Source organism: Urocampus carinirostris, chromosome 9, assembly GCF_059441175.1.
Source record: "Urocampus carinirostris isolate Australia breed hairy pipefish chromosome 9, RoL_Ucar_1.0, whole genome shotgun sequence".
NCBI classification, from domain to species: domain Eukaryota; kingdom Metazoa; phylum Chordata; class Actinopteri; order Syngnathiformes; family Syngnathidae; genus Urocampus; species Urocampus carinirostris.
The window spans coordinates 20,462,766-20,477,898 of NC_142357.1; the positions used below are offsets into that span (position 1 = coordinate 20,462,766).

The following is a 15,133-nucleotide window of genomic DNA, read 5'->3' on the forward strand; positions in this document are numbered from 1 at the left end:
TGGTGGTTTCAAATTGGAGTGCAGGGTTTATTAGTACCAGAAGAAGGTGAATCAGTCCCTATAAGCTCAGGCGCTTCCCAGATGTTATTTCCCATCAAAGAATGCTATTCTTTGCCTTTTTGTTTAACACATTTGAATTGATATATTTTTAGCGCATTTTTTTATTTCATAGTTTATTTATAGCACTGGAGAGTAATATTTTAAATTTAAATTTTGTTGTTTTTCATTTCAAACAAACAATATGGAATGTCAACTTTTTCATTGCCCTGTTAGTGCTATGTTAATGTTGCAAGCCTGTAAACCAGCACGTATTTGCCACAAAAAGTATGTTTTCATACATTTTAAGATGTGCACGAGGTAGAATAAAATATAACAAATAGAGATTTTCTAATTATGAATAACCCCAATTGTCAAGAAATAAGCATCAAGAATTAAGCGAGTTTGCTACTTTACCCCCCATTCCATGTCTTTTTTTTTTTGTTGCAAACTAGTGATGGGTTAATCACTAACTGAACGACTTTACAATCGGGTTTTTGATACAACTCTCTCTCTCTTTCTTGTTCTCTCTTTCTCTTTTGAAGGCACTCGTGGCTGGTCAATATGAGTAATGTCTTCTCTGTGTCTGCCTGCTTAGCGCGCTGAGCTAAGAGGGTAAGGCTGTAGCCTGGAGTTCAATACAACAGACACAAAGGAAAAAAGAAAAGAGTAGTGTATGCAAAAATGAATCAAAGCAGGGAAATGAGCAAAATTGGAACTAATTTAAATAATACTGATGGCTCCAATGCAAAGTGCATTGTGTAACAGTGGCAGAAGAAGCTGAATAAATCCCGCAAAACTGAGAACCTTTCAAAATGCCAATCTTCAGTAAAGACTGCCAATCTTTTCCCTTTTAGAATTGAAATAATCACTGTACATTTAGATTTGACGTGCTTTGAAGGTGTTATGTGTCTGTATTGGTAACAAATTTAATGGTAAATATATATTTTTTTGTATTGTACACTTTGTGAAGAGTTTATTTTTTTCACATTAAAAATACATATGCCGCAAATTTATATTTTAAGGAAAAATACAAGTTTTTGTAGGCCCATGGGGCCTTGGACGTTGAGAGGTATGCCATTCTCTGCTCAGAATGCGGATTTCTTTTCAGAACAAAACCGACTGAGATTTCGGCGTGGGTCAAAAAAAACACGCTTATAACTTTTGATTCAGGATTAAAACGAAAACTAAATACAAATAGATTTGATTATTAAAAAAAGAGAGTAGAAAAATAATCCACTTTTTCATTTTTCATAAGCTCTTCTTCATAAAAATCTGTCAAAATAAAGATACAAGTGTAATAGACCCTTCCATAACCTACGTCACGTTTGACGTCACAGTCAAAGCTGGTTGCATACAATATTGCGCACTGGTTAACACACTGAAGAAATCAAGCTTTAGTTTTTGCTCGTTCGGTGTTAAAATGTCATGTTTTGTGTTCGTTTGCCAGAATCAGAGAAAAAACTCAAGTAATCAGAAACTGAAGTTTTACAGGATCCCACCGGACACTCATGGTCCAAGAAGAAGACTTGTGGATGCATTAAAGTTAAATGATTGTACCGAGACACTCATCAAAAGTGCTCGGGTTTGCAGCACACACTTCATATCAGGTAAGATAAATTAAACGTATATGATTATTTTTATCAAGTCTGTACAACTTAATATCTCTGCAAAGTGTGTTGTTATTTAGCCTCAGCTAACTGTTATTGGGTGGCACAATGCCACCAAGAAATGCTTTTCCTCCCCCCAAAAATAAGAATAAACATATAAATAATTAAATGTATCTAACAAATGACTTGGATTGTGTGCCCAACGATTGTTTGCAATGTGGGCCTGTTTTTAATTTGAACCCATGCAGTTTTTAGGCTACACGCTAACAGTTAGCTGAAGCTAAGAAAATAACGAGATATTTTGCTTATTTTATTTATGTCGTAGCAACAATCATTCATGTTTAATTTATCTTACCCAATATAAAGTGTGCCCTGCAAACCTGTGTATTTCCTATGAGTGACTCGGTCCAATCTTTTCACCTTAATGAAATGATCTGCATTTTATATAGCGCTTTTCAAGTCAAGACTTCCCAAAGCGCCGTGCAGCCATGTAAGGCGCTAACCTGCTTATTGGGGGTATTAGGGGTTACGTGTCTTACCCAAGGACACTTCGACATGTGACATGGAGGAGCCGTGAATCGAACCTGCGATTTCTTGATCCCAAGACGAGCTCTCTACCTCCTGAGCCACTGCCGCCCCAATGCATCCACAACTCTCTTTTTTTTTTCTTTGATCACGAGTGTCCGCTCGGATGTTGTTAAACTTTTTTATCACTAATGTTTTTGCTCCAATTCAGGGACACACACAACATGACAACAGTTATTTTTGACCACAAAATGTCTAGTGTCAAGGGTTTCTAACGTGGTGCTGAAAGCCTGAGTAGGTCGCGGACTGGTTTCGAAAAAATCTCCGCAGTAATTGGTCATACTGATTTTCTGGGAAATTTGATTTCTAGCAGGCATGAATAATTCTTGACTTGATCAGTCTTTTTAAAAAACATTATTTTAGAGGTTGACTTTGCTTATTTTAACCCCGTGTTTAATGATTACAAAATTGTGATAACATAATAATAACATTGTAACTGTCAGGGTCTAAATTGTTAACGACTTTTAGTGTAGTGTAACCGAAAATGAGTTCTACATAGCTCATGGAATGTTACAGTTCTATAGTCTCCCGATTATGATAAAAAAAAAACATAGGAAAGTCATTGATGTTTTTTTTTTTTTGTTTACAAAAAGAACTGCACTAACTTTGTCGAACTTGATTTCAACAAGATAAAACAGTTGGTTTTAAATAAATATTTTTTTTATTCTGTTATTGGCTTTTTACAGGTACAAAGCATACAGCATGTTATAGTTTTATAAAAAGTGGAAAATACTGACGTTACATTTGTAACAGATGTAAAAAATAAAATAGAATAGGGTTTTAACCCTTACTTTCCCCGAAAGTAAGCACATAAATTTCGGCTTATGAAAAAAGATCCATAAAAACACAGCTTAAGTTAATAAACTGTACAAAAAAAACATAATGGGTAAACACAACAAGAAATCCTCGCTTGACACAGGTCAAAAATATACATAGTTTTGTCAGTTTCGAGTTATGAAAAAACAAAACAAAAGCTGTCGTCATTTTAATAGAAAAACAAAATGGCAGAGCATTTTAAATGCAAACATGACCACCCAAAACAAACACACAAAAAACATGCTGCAATCCTCAATTGTGCATAAGGCAGGCGACTCGATTCATCGTCACTCTTGGAGCAGTTAGCCAGCCTTCTGTGAGCAAACAACACTAAGCGATGGATGGCGGCGGATGGTTGCGACTTAAATTAGGGTTCTTATTTTCAGAAATAGTCTGCAGGTGCAGTCCCAATAAAAATGCAAGTGTTTCCTCTGCTGTTGATTTAAACCGTCGCTGAAAACGTCTAAAGCAGGAGTTTTGCTTCGTTCAACAGCAGGGAGTGTTAATTTAGTCTGCCGTTGAGGAGGGAGAGGCATTATTGGTATTACCGAGCAGAACATGTTCAAGAGATAACAAAGATGGGGGTCAATTGAATACAGATGCAAAATTCTTTAAAGCGTGCAAAATACGCATGACGGGACGTCTGGACAAAGGACTGATAAAACCAAGGTGGGTTTAGGTGCCGCTGATTCTGCCTTACTGCATTTAAAGTCGTCGTTATTCTCTTTATAAACACTGAAACATAGTCACATAGTCTCTGAGAATGTCAATGTGACAATAAGTAGTCTCATACGTATTGCTCAGCTTCTCCTTCATTAAGAATTGTGACCGAACCAGCCCCGCTGTTCATTTCAATGTCCTTTGCAGATGCATTTTCCGGAAGCATCGCCAAGTCCTTGAACACGTCCACATAATGTCCAAAACCGGGGCCCCAGCTCAAAAGATTATCCCAGTTGAAAGCCCCAGCTTGCGGGCCCAGTTTGTGAGGCAGGGTGTGGCACTGCTCAGCTGTGTGCACACCAGGGCCCCCTTCTGGCCGGCGGCTGGAGTACCGCCTCTGTTTAAGCCTCCCACCGTAATCCTCGTCGTCTGCATCGGACTCATTAACCTGCGAGAGCTTGGGGACCCGTGAGCTGTAACAGATAGGTTTCTCCCGGTCATACTCCATTTCGGAACAGGTAAAAGAGTCGTGCGAGTCACTCTCTGAAGAAGACTCCGGGGCGGGTATGCCATCGGCTGGATTGCGGACCCGCGAGAAAGGCCGGCGGCAGTCTTCTTCGGAACTAGAGCGACCATGGTCAGCACTGCAGATGCTGGGGTTGCGTGGCCGGGGATTGTTTAGGCGCTCCACTTCCTCAATAGAAAGCCCAATGGGGGGTCCAGTCTCCAAGGGGATCTGCTCAATGGGCTGTTTGAGGCGACTCCCTGGTCGGGAGGTGTGGCCATTGCCGGCCATGGTTTGTGGGCTCTTGCTGCGCCGTCCCAACCGGGTGGCATAGTTGAACATTGGTGGTGGCTGGCACATATCATTGTGCAGGTCTAGAGGGCTGCCTTCATGGCGAGACAGGTTGAGCTCTCTGGTCGGCGTGTTCCTATAGAAGGAAGTGGGCTTCGCAAACGGGGCCGGCGAGTGTCTGGACAGATGGTTAGGTGTGGGGCACGCTGAAAGGGCGTGGTTAACTGGGGTGGATCGTAGTGCTTGGGTGTACTGAGGTTGGTATGAGTAACTGGTGGCACCCAAGGGCAAAGGGGACTGCCTCGCAAAGCCCAGTGGGCTGTGCCTCTGGATGGAGAATTTTGGAGTGTGGTTTCGGAACTGCTTGTAGTGCTGAATTATGTCCGCGTCCGACGGTGCTATGCTGCTGGCATTGTCAATGTCGTAGTGCTCGATCTCGGCCTCAGGCCCGTTACAAGGTGCACAGGGTGCACTTGGAAAGGCTTCGTTATTGTGAGAAATGTCGGATTCATCATATATAAGGTATGGGTTTTCCCTCTCGATGATATCAGGTTTGGGATTACCTTCTGGTTGCTTACGGACTGTCAAGTCATCTCCGTAAGAAGGGATTTTGTCCGGGTCGTCGAATGCCACATTTTCACTTCCCTTCTTTTTCTTTTTCTTCTTTTCCTTGGGTTTCTTCTCTTTAGAATCCTTTGGCACTTTGTTTTTGTTGCGGCCCTTGCAGTGGTTGCACAGGATGAGACTGAGCACAACCAAGGCGAGCACCATTGCACAGCTACCAACAATAGCAGGGACGGCCCAAATGGGGAGAACCATAGCTTCAGTCACAGGGTTTGGACTGCAGGTAAAGCCGCCATTATTGGCCGTTTTGCATGTGGTCCCTTGGGGGCACTGTACACCGAGGCACGCCACCAGGGTCTCACATGTCCTCCCTGTGTAGAACTCCGAGCAGGAACAAGTGAAACCAAAACGAGGATCCGGCACACAGCTTCCTTGGTTCTGACACGGGCTAGACGCGCAGTCACCAGGTGGGACACACTGGTATGTGTACCACTGATTGATGCACATCAGGCCATCCCAACATGGGCTGCTTTCGCACAAGTTTGGACCTCTGCAACCAATCTTGACAGATGGACTAGTCTTGGTCAATACCACCAAGCCGTGTTCTCCAGTGAAAGGCAAGTTGTCTCCGTTATATTTCACATAGGCCAGGCATCCGTCGAAACCTGAGGAAAAAAGAACTATTAGACACTCAAAGGACAAAAGGGTTTCTTGGAGTTAGACCAGCGTTGATTGAGTGATTTACTGAGGCTTGCTCATTTTCTGTCAAACAAACAGAAACTGAGAGCGCTAATCACAACAAAAGGTATACTGTTTGCACAGATAATTGATCGAAAAAACAAATACATGCTTAACTTGCAGATTGGCATCAAGAAAAATATAAAGTGTTCAATTCAAAACGGAGATTCTATCATCTGAATAGTTACAGCTTTAAGAAATACATCTGTGTTCCATGAGTGTGCCTGAATGTAATTTAATCTCTGGCTTTGTGTTATGTCAAGCACTGCTTCATTGATGTGAATATAATGTTTTTGTATTATTATTGAATTCACTGCAGTGCAGATCCAGGACTTTTTTTTTGTTTTATTGTAAAAATCACTGAAATTGCACTGCACTGAGGAGTGTGTGCCTGAAAGGCACATACTGGAGAATGTGCCCTCCTTCAAGAGATTTATCATGCTAGTCTGTGGCATCAAATTCCTTTTTAGTCTCCTGAAATATTAACTGTCATTTTCTGTCTGTCTTGGAAACACTCCGCTTCACCTTTCCGAAGTGTCCTCAAAACAACCCCGAGGACGTCTGAGTTGTGATTTAGGTTGAAAACACAGGAAATGGAGACAAAATAAACCAGAGTCCTCAAAGGCAAATCGCGCCAAGGAAAAGTCAGATTAAATCATTATTTGTTCTTCTTTTCCGGCTTCCGCAATGGATATTAGATTAATCACCATGTGTTCAACTTCTGTAAATTCAAAGCCGGTAAATTTGAGTTTTGTCATACTAAAATAAACAGTATTATTTTAGTTATTTGGGGTTAACAAAAGTACTACCAAACCGACAAGAACTAGATGTTAGCACCATATTTCCTGCACTATAAGGGATACCCAAATATAAGGCGCACCTCCAAATAAGGTTTTCCGTCATACATGTATCATGTATACACCGCACTGGACTATGAGGTGCAGTGAATTAAAACTACAATAACAACTACCGTGGTTATCCGTGTATAGCGTTGCATATTTCATATAATTGTACTATTTATTAGTACAATGATTGATTCCTTCAAAAAATGTCCCTGACCTGGATCACAAAACATTGCATGCAACGGGATTCGAACTCCAGGTTGCGGCGGCAAGAGCGTCAAAATCTAAAATAATAGATTATCAGTTGTGCAGATGTCATACTACAAGTCAATAGATGGTGTTTCATTATCTCACTATTGGTACTCACACTGTGCCATAAACAAATGTTACAAAATGGACGATACACAAAATAGTTCAGAAAGATATCATTAAATGCAAAGAAACAGGACAAGGGAAACCACTCTTTGGTGTATCTGATGAAACGGAATTTACGTTTGTTTTCAGAAAAACGTTCTGTTTTCCAAATCTCTAACAATTTTTTCTCGCACCAAGAGTAAAGATAATGTGATAAGAAAATACAATCTATAGTTTTTTCTGGACTATAAGTCACTGTTTTGTCATAGCTTGGCTGGAGGTGCGACTTTTACACCAGGACCAGTGTTGATATTTTTTCTCTTGCTATGTTGTCCGCCTTTTGTTACCAAATGGGCACGGATGTTCAGAAGATAAGGCGTCATTTTGCCAAAGTAAATGTTTTTTAATTTGTTAAAAATGTATTTCTATGCAAGGTGCAAATGCCCTGTGTTTTACTGTTCCATCACATTTCCCGTAAAATGAGATATAAAGCCATTTTAGTGATGTTTACACAAGTGTAAAATGCGGAACACACGGTGTGTTCTCGTTTGCCCGCGTCCCTATGTCCTAGACGCATCATTTTTGCTGGGGACGCATAGTCTCAAATCAACGTGCGTCCCCGGGAAACGACACAAAATAGTCATTATTACCCGATTGCTTTTATTTTTAACAAAGATTTACCGCACTCCAAACTTTCCGTCAGGCAGACCAGCCATTATTGTTTTGGTCTCGTGGTTCGAGTTTTAGTCTGCACGCCGATCTCGGCAAACGAGATCTTGTTGCTTCGAGATTACGTCATTGTTGCGGTGGTTGTCGTCGATTTAAGGTGAAAATCAACACAAAATTGGTAATTTCTTCAGTGTCAGTAATAAGTCGAAATATAATGCCGAAAGTGATAACAACGGCAATAATTCCGGCACGAAAAAACGGCGGAGAAATTCTTCGGAAGATCGCGGAGGCTAGGAAAACACGTGTGTTGAAGCGAACGACTCGACGAAAGAAAATAATCAAAAAAATACTCCTAAGCAAGATAAGGACTTTTCTGCCAAAATTGACTTAATTTTATTCCTGGTGACGCTATGAGGAGGATGATAATGGATTGGACCTTGAGAAGGCATTACAACTATTGCGGGACAGCAAACCACAATGACTATATGAACTGAAAAATCGAAAGTGATAACTGCTTTGTATTACCAATGAACTGTGATGATTAAAACTGCATGAATATATAGACTAATATTTCAGCAATATTATTTTGTATAATTTACAATATTGTAAACTGAAAAATCTGAAGTGATAACTGCTTTGTATTACCAATTAACTGTGATGATTAAAACTGAATGAAAAAATAGATTAATATAATTATTTCAGCAATATTGTTTTGCATAATGTACAATATTGTTGTGACCTGAAAAATTTTGAAGTGATAACTGATTTGTATTACCAATAAACTGTGATGATTAAAACTGAATGAATACATAGATTTATATTATATATTTGTCGCTGATTTACAATTTCAACCTCGATAACACAAAATTTTGGGGACCCATAGATTTTTGAGCAAGCGAGTCCCCGGGGTCCATCAGTTATCAGAGGTAAAATGAACACTGCACACCACAACACCAGTCTATCTACCTTCAATGAGACACTAAAAACTGAAAAGACTAAACAAAACAGCACCAACAAGTAAAAAGTATTCTGCAATTTGCAGGCAGCTAATAGTAAAATGTGCAGCCAAAAAGCAGAAGGAAAGTTTGTAAAACTTGTAAGTTACTGACGAAAAGCGGAAATTACGTCTGACTTAAGTGGCGTGATAGCGGAAAGAGGAAGCGGCGGATCGTCTACTGTAAGACCAAAGATGACAATTTTAACCGATTGTTTAGTAAGCATGTACTTCATTTTTGTCAAAACCCGAATCGACGGTGGACCCAAACCCGTAACGTTTTCACACCAAGGTTTATTTTACGGAAACGGGGCAGTCATGCGCGGGAACACTAGAAGCCAGGGGTAGACGAGATCAAAAACGGACAGGACAGACAGGATCAATACCAGATACAGGATAAACGAGGTCAATGAGTAATCATGACAATTGTAGAGTTACCTGAATAACTCTTAATATGTTACGTCCATACTAAAAATAACCAGGTATGTTAATCATGTAAAATTTTTAGAACATAAAATTACTTCGCTTGTTTACCGTAGTTTTATTTTAAATTGCCTTTCAAGACGACATGAGTGTTTTTGGTGTTGGATTTAATCAAATACATTTCTCCCCATAAAGCAATTTATAATCCGAGGGAGACTTATATATGTTTTTTTTATTAATTACACATTTTTTTGCTGGCACGACTTATACTCCGGATCGACATATAGTCCAAAAGATATGGTAATGCCTTTACATATGTTCCATGTACCGCTGGTGGCCTAGTGGTCAGGGTGCCGCTGCTACCCGGGCTCGATTATCGTTGCATACGATGGTTGGCAATTTTGGTCATTGATGTTTTTCGATCACTTATTGCAAAAATACAGTGGTATACCCTTGAACATCACGTAGTAGCTCACATTAATTACTTGTATACATTTTCAAATGTATCCATATGTTTTGGGCTCTTTCAAATTTCTGGCCAATTTGGGGTTTTAAGGTGTGCTTTACAGTACAGGAAAATACAGTACTTGTGCCAGGGGGGCATTGAGTTCCATTGGGCGACTACATAAAAAGCAATACAAAACAACACAAAAACGCTAAATTGACACTCTATTTTACCTGCTGCAGTTTTCTGCTGTGCAGGACCCAGCGGGATCCCGCCTAAGGAAATGCTGAGGACGCTGAGACCTCCAAAGTCCTGGGTGGGAAGCTGGATAACACGGGAGTGGCTGTTGTCCACCTGCATCAAGGTAGTGGAGCCGTTCTTAAGCAGCAAGAGGGTGTGCCACAGGCCATCAGAAAGTACCACATCGCTCATGGTTCGCTCCACTTTACCACCCACTCCTGCGTCAGATATGTAGTGGACGTTGCCGTTTCTTAGCTGCAGGACAGAGACAGAATTTTGGTCATCTTTTCTTCAGCTCCACAACAGAAAATGTCAAGGCATATTTTAACTTGGTCCATTTTTATCACAATCTTGGTGTGATAACAGAGTATTTACTTATCTTAATTCGGTTGACTTCTCAAGTGAAGGAAGCTTTTTAACTCAGTTTTACCTTATCAAGTAATTATCTTGATCTGTACATTCAAAATCTTGGTTTTAAAGTGGACATAACGAAGGCTGGTTGTACATGGTGTCCTAAAAATGTATACACATATAAGCAGTTGGAAACTCAATGATTTATTATTTATTCATAGACTGATCCCACCGAACATGGTCCTCTGGAACACTCCTTATGAACATCCTGAACAGTTGAACAGTTTCATCAGCTTTAGGCTTATCTCTAATTCAAGTGATGGTAACTTGTTTAGGTGGTTCTTTGTCAAACTCCCTCCTAAATTGACTTTGCAGTTTTAATGCTTTTTAACACTTCCAGTGGTATTTTAGAATACATTTCCTTTCTTTAAAGTCACGTCTGGTGTTATTAGCTGCTAAATGCGTATACATCTTTTTTGGGATACTTTTTAGTTTAGCCTATTTAAGCATTAGGTTTCAGTGGGTCTTGATTTGGTCATAAATACCTGAAATCTTAACTTTTCTTAGAGTATTGGTCTCAACTCTTGTCTGAGTGAGGAAACAGTCTTGTTGTCTGTTTTTAGTTTGCTTCCTCGAGGCTTTTGCCTCAACGTGGTCTTAACATCTCAATCGCGGTCTTGCTCAAAACATCTCTAATTCTCTGCCTTGACATTAACTCCTGAAGGCCTTGTAATTGTCTTTTGACTTTTGACTTTTTTGACATCAGCCGAAAACACCAATCTCATGTGAAAGCTGCTTATTTTTGGCAGTGGGGCCATCCCTCCTCATAATTGCTATTGTCCATTTGTGCTGATAAGTCAAACACCAGACTTCCTCCTTAGATCGTTTTCAATACTTCAGGGGCATTAACTTCCTTTAGAAAACATTTTATTCCAGAGCTGCCGTGTTCCTTTATGTATAAATGGAATCAATCTGATGCTGTTTAACTAAAGCAAAAGCTTTTTTGTGGCTCCCACATAAGTCATATATGGAAACAAACAGTGATACGTCAGCAGTACCGGACGCGTCGGAGGAAGCTGTAGAGACCGTTTGCTGAAAGGATCAAAAGTCAACATTCGCACCTTAACAGTCGTGTAGTTACTCCTCTCCTGCACATGCAGCAAGGTGCCACTCTTTCCACGCGTCCTAAACTTGACCTCCAGACGACTTGGAACAGCCGGATCAGGGGTGCCGCCCTGGAGAGACTGCCTCAATAAGACATCTCGCTTGGGTCCCTGCTTGAGGGCGTAGTCCAGGCGACCAGTGCCGTCTAGGGAAAGCGCTGTGTCGGCTGTGATATCTGTACAACAGACAGAGGTTTATAATCATTGGTTTTGACAGATTTGAATTGATGCTACACACACACTGTATGTCAGTTATTTTCCTTAGTCAACATCCAGAACCACAAATTGGGCATTCGTTTCTCACCCGTAATTATAGACAGCAAAGTCTAACTGAAGTTTGTGGGCCAAAAAGGGGGGATATGTGTTATTGAGAAAACTATTAGTGCGGAACAGTTAAGACCAAAGTACCGAAAAGTGGTGCATGTTTAGAGGAGAACATGAAATACTGTCTTATTTTGTCATTTCATTTCAACTTGAATTTTTTTAATGATGAATATCAACCACTTTAATAATTTATCAGTTTGTGAGTGACTTAACCTAATTTAATAGTTTGAAGCCTACCAGATGAAAATAAAACCACTCTGGTGGTGGGGAAGGGAATATCAGGAATCATTTATTCGTTCTTGAGGTTCCAAAGCCTATGAGGTAAGATTCACACGGACGGAACAGCAATATCTCTGTCTACACGGCAATGCCAGGCAAGCGAACTCCCACCAGCTGTGTCAATACCATCACTCTGTCTTCACCTTTCCAGGCGCTGAAAGATGCACAGCTGCACCCCACATTGTTCTTTTGGGTCTTTATAAGAAAGAGGACGCAGAAGACAAACAGCTGTCAGGCACACTGTTCAGTAAGCCTCGTCTTGGTCATCTCCATGTGAGTTGCGTGCGAGACGTATTTAAAATCAGCAGGGTTCTTTCTGAAGCCCTTGAAGTTCAAGCAGTAGGCTCATGCTGCTGCCAATACCTTCAAATTTTATACCCTGCGAACTTAGTGTTCATCCACAAATACAAGGCTGGGCAATCCCATCTGGCGCCATGAACAATGTTGCCCCAAAAACTGTTGCTACTTTCCACCATCATCTTGCCAATACCTTGCCACTGTCTGGTGGCCTACAATACAAAAGTATGTTTCCAGTCTGCAATGTCAAATAAATGCCCCTCCTTCGCTTCCACTGCTGAAGCTGGAAAATTGCCAGGCTGACACACAACAACCACACTGCAAAAAATCACTGGTATTTTTAAAATTGTCATCCTGGATATTTCTATAACTAAAGAAACAAAGCCAAGCTGAGGCAGCTAGTGAGACGACCAATACGATGAGTCATGAAGGGGGATCATTAATAATGTTGAAAGCATAATTAAGTGTGCTCTGAAGACACCTCAAAGGCACAGAGACTTACATTTCTCACAGTATTTGCCAGTGAAGCCGTCTACACACTGGCACTTTTGCCAAGACCAGTTGTCCAAACAGGTGCCCCCGTGTCTGCAGGGGTTGGCGGTGCAGGCTGCCTCCAGTCTTGGGCATCTACAAAAAAGACAATCAGATCCGTCAATTTGACATGGCAAACGAATTTTCTACGAAAAGAAGCAGATGGGCTCTCTGGAAAAGAAGTTCTCGACAATTAGCATCTTAAAAGATTCTCTGTAACGTCCACAGATAAAATGTCTGCAGAGGGGTTCTGGTATCCCTCAGATTTGAAGAAAGTCTGCAAAAGCTCAGCAGATGTCCCACAGCAAGAGGAAAGAGGGGCAGATGGGAGTGAGCAAGACAAGATGGCAAGAGGATAAAATCCCCATTTTTGAAGGGTGTCAGGGTAGCAGGGTTGAAGGGGGGTTGCCGACCTGTCAAGGATGCCGTGCGATGCCAGCGCCTGACTGGGCTCCAGCGGGCGACCATTTACAGCCAACTCCATGATGCAGCCCACAAAGTCGTGGGTGGCGACCTGACCAGGGCGGTGAAGGACCGACTCCAATGACCTGACACCACCCACTGACAGCCGGTTGGGTTCCACATCCAGGATCCTGGACACACAAAGGATAAACAATCAAACATTGGCATAGTTTTGACATGCAACGAAAGGAAAAATCACGACAGACAACGTGACTTTTGGAAAGTCAGACGTCATCTTGCTTTGCTTATAGGACAACCAAGAAAATCAGACTCCTCAAAATATTTTTTTTCATAAGCTTAATGACAACCCACCATGATCTTAGCACATCAATACACTTTATATGCATACACTCATCAAGGTCTTGGTTTTAACATACTTGCTTTTAAGCTAGTTAAAATCATCTGTAGCTGTGAACAGCACTGAATTAATTAACAAACATGATGAAGTTATCTCAATTGACTGAGTCTTCACGAGTCAAACCTGTTACAAAGACTAAATCTTCAGTCCTCAAAGCGCAAGTTACTTATTAACCTTGGAGAAACATTTTACTACTGTATTCAAAATATTGTAATCTATTTAAAGTTTGGCTAAAATATTACAAAAAAACGTACGGTCCTTTTAGTTGTGAAATTGGAATCATTTGAAATCATTCCTTATGAATGACGAATAAGATTACGTTCACGCTGCAAGAAACATACTGATGAGAGAAGCAAATCGTTTTCTTAGATTCATATGAGGACAAGTTGGCACGGTCGGCCTATGTCAACTTGGCAAAGAGAGCTTACACGGTTACCTCACTCGGCACAACGACTGCAAGTTGTTATGAGACAATGGCCGAGCCAGGATGAAGAAAAACTCATTTACACCACACAAAAATTACACTGTTAGATCCATCATTGACTACTTTGCAATTTTCCTGCCACAGTTATTGGCGGGATAACTTAAACAATGAAAAAAAGAAAAAGAAAAGAAAAACTAAACGTTAAATAGAAAGGCTGATGGAAAATGTGTCTTGGATTATTTCTGGGGTGAGTTACTATGCCACAGAGGAGAAGAAAATATAACAAGGAGACTCAAAATTTGTGTAACAGTTGAGCCCGAACCTATATTCAAGAAAACAGGTGCGAGGCAAGGGTTTTTTTTGGCATAAATCATCTTCTATTGAGTCCTCGCAAATAAAATATGAAAACTTGAGTTTGTTTCTGGCTCGGCCTCTCAAATCCAGTTAACTCGTTGGCTTGGACTGGTTCGGGCTTCAACACCTGCAGCCCGGGTCGGGCTGGATTTTTTAGGCCCGATCTTGACTGTATAACAAGGGAACGCAAAACATTTGATTCTTCCAAAGATTCAAAAAAAATCCTAGATGTTTGGGATATGTCTCACCAGTCAGTGTGAACAGCCACGTTGCTCACAGCGCAGTAGCCCGGTTCCTGGTTGTCGCCGCATATGTCCACGGTCAATGAGGCGGCCTGCCAAAAAAACAAATGTCAGGTGTGTAGAGGGACGAGGTGGGGATGGGAATTTACCCCATACAAATCCACTAAACTTAATTCCCAAAAGTCATGAAAGTTGCAGAGACTCAAAATCAGTAATTGTGTGTAGCAGTTGTTGCACGTCAAAAGTCCAAAGTGCCTCAAACATTGATATTCATAATACTTATACTAAAGTACTTGGATCAGATTCTATTGTCCTGGGATCTTTACTTCACCCCTCCCCAAATTCCTCAAAGCACCACTTTTTATATGTAGATAGCGCAGTCGTTTTCTCTCTCACCCAGCGCCCTTGGCCACTCCATTCATTTATGTCCGCTTGTGTGACTGACAGGCAACCTTTTAGCACCTCTCACTGCCTGTACTTCTTCTGCATCTGGCCTACCAAGCAGAAGAGAGGGCCACATCTATGTGCGGACCCTTATCAGAAGCTAAATATGACAGAGGAAAATCAGAAGTGGAG

At 40.9% G+C, this 15,133-nt stretch overlaps 1 protein-coding gene across 1 annotated transcript in view; it reads right to left on the reverse strand.

The window, feature by feature from the left end:
* Nucleotides 1-2,869: 2,869 nt before the first annotated feature.
* The window catches only part of fat4 (FAT atypical cadherin 4), a 142,436-nt gene continuing 130,172 nt past the window's right edge, over nt 2,870-15,133 (reverse strand). Inside the window, exons 12-17 of the mRNA XM_088344351.1 lie at nt 14,564-14,649; nt 13,131-13,310; nt 12,689-12,813; nt 11,245-11,462; nt 9,766-10,027; nt 2,870-5,732 (exon numbers count right to left, since the gene is read on the reverse strand). Coding sequence (XP_088200477.1) covers nt 3,835-5,732; nt 9,766-10,027; nt 11,245-11,462; nt 12,689-12,813; nt 13,131-13,310; nt 14,564-14,649 — 2,769 coding nt within the window. The 3' untranslated portion in view covers nt 2,870-3,834. The remainder of the gene's footprint in view (nt 5,733-9,765; nt 10,028-11,244; nt 11,463-12,688; nt 12,814-13,130; nt 13,311-14,563; nt 14,650-15,133) is intronic.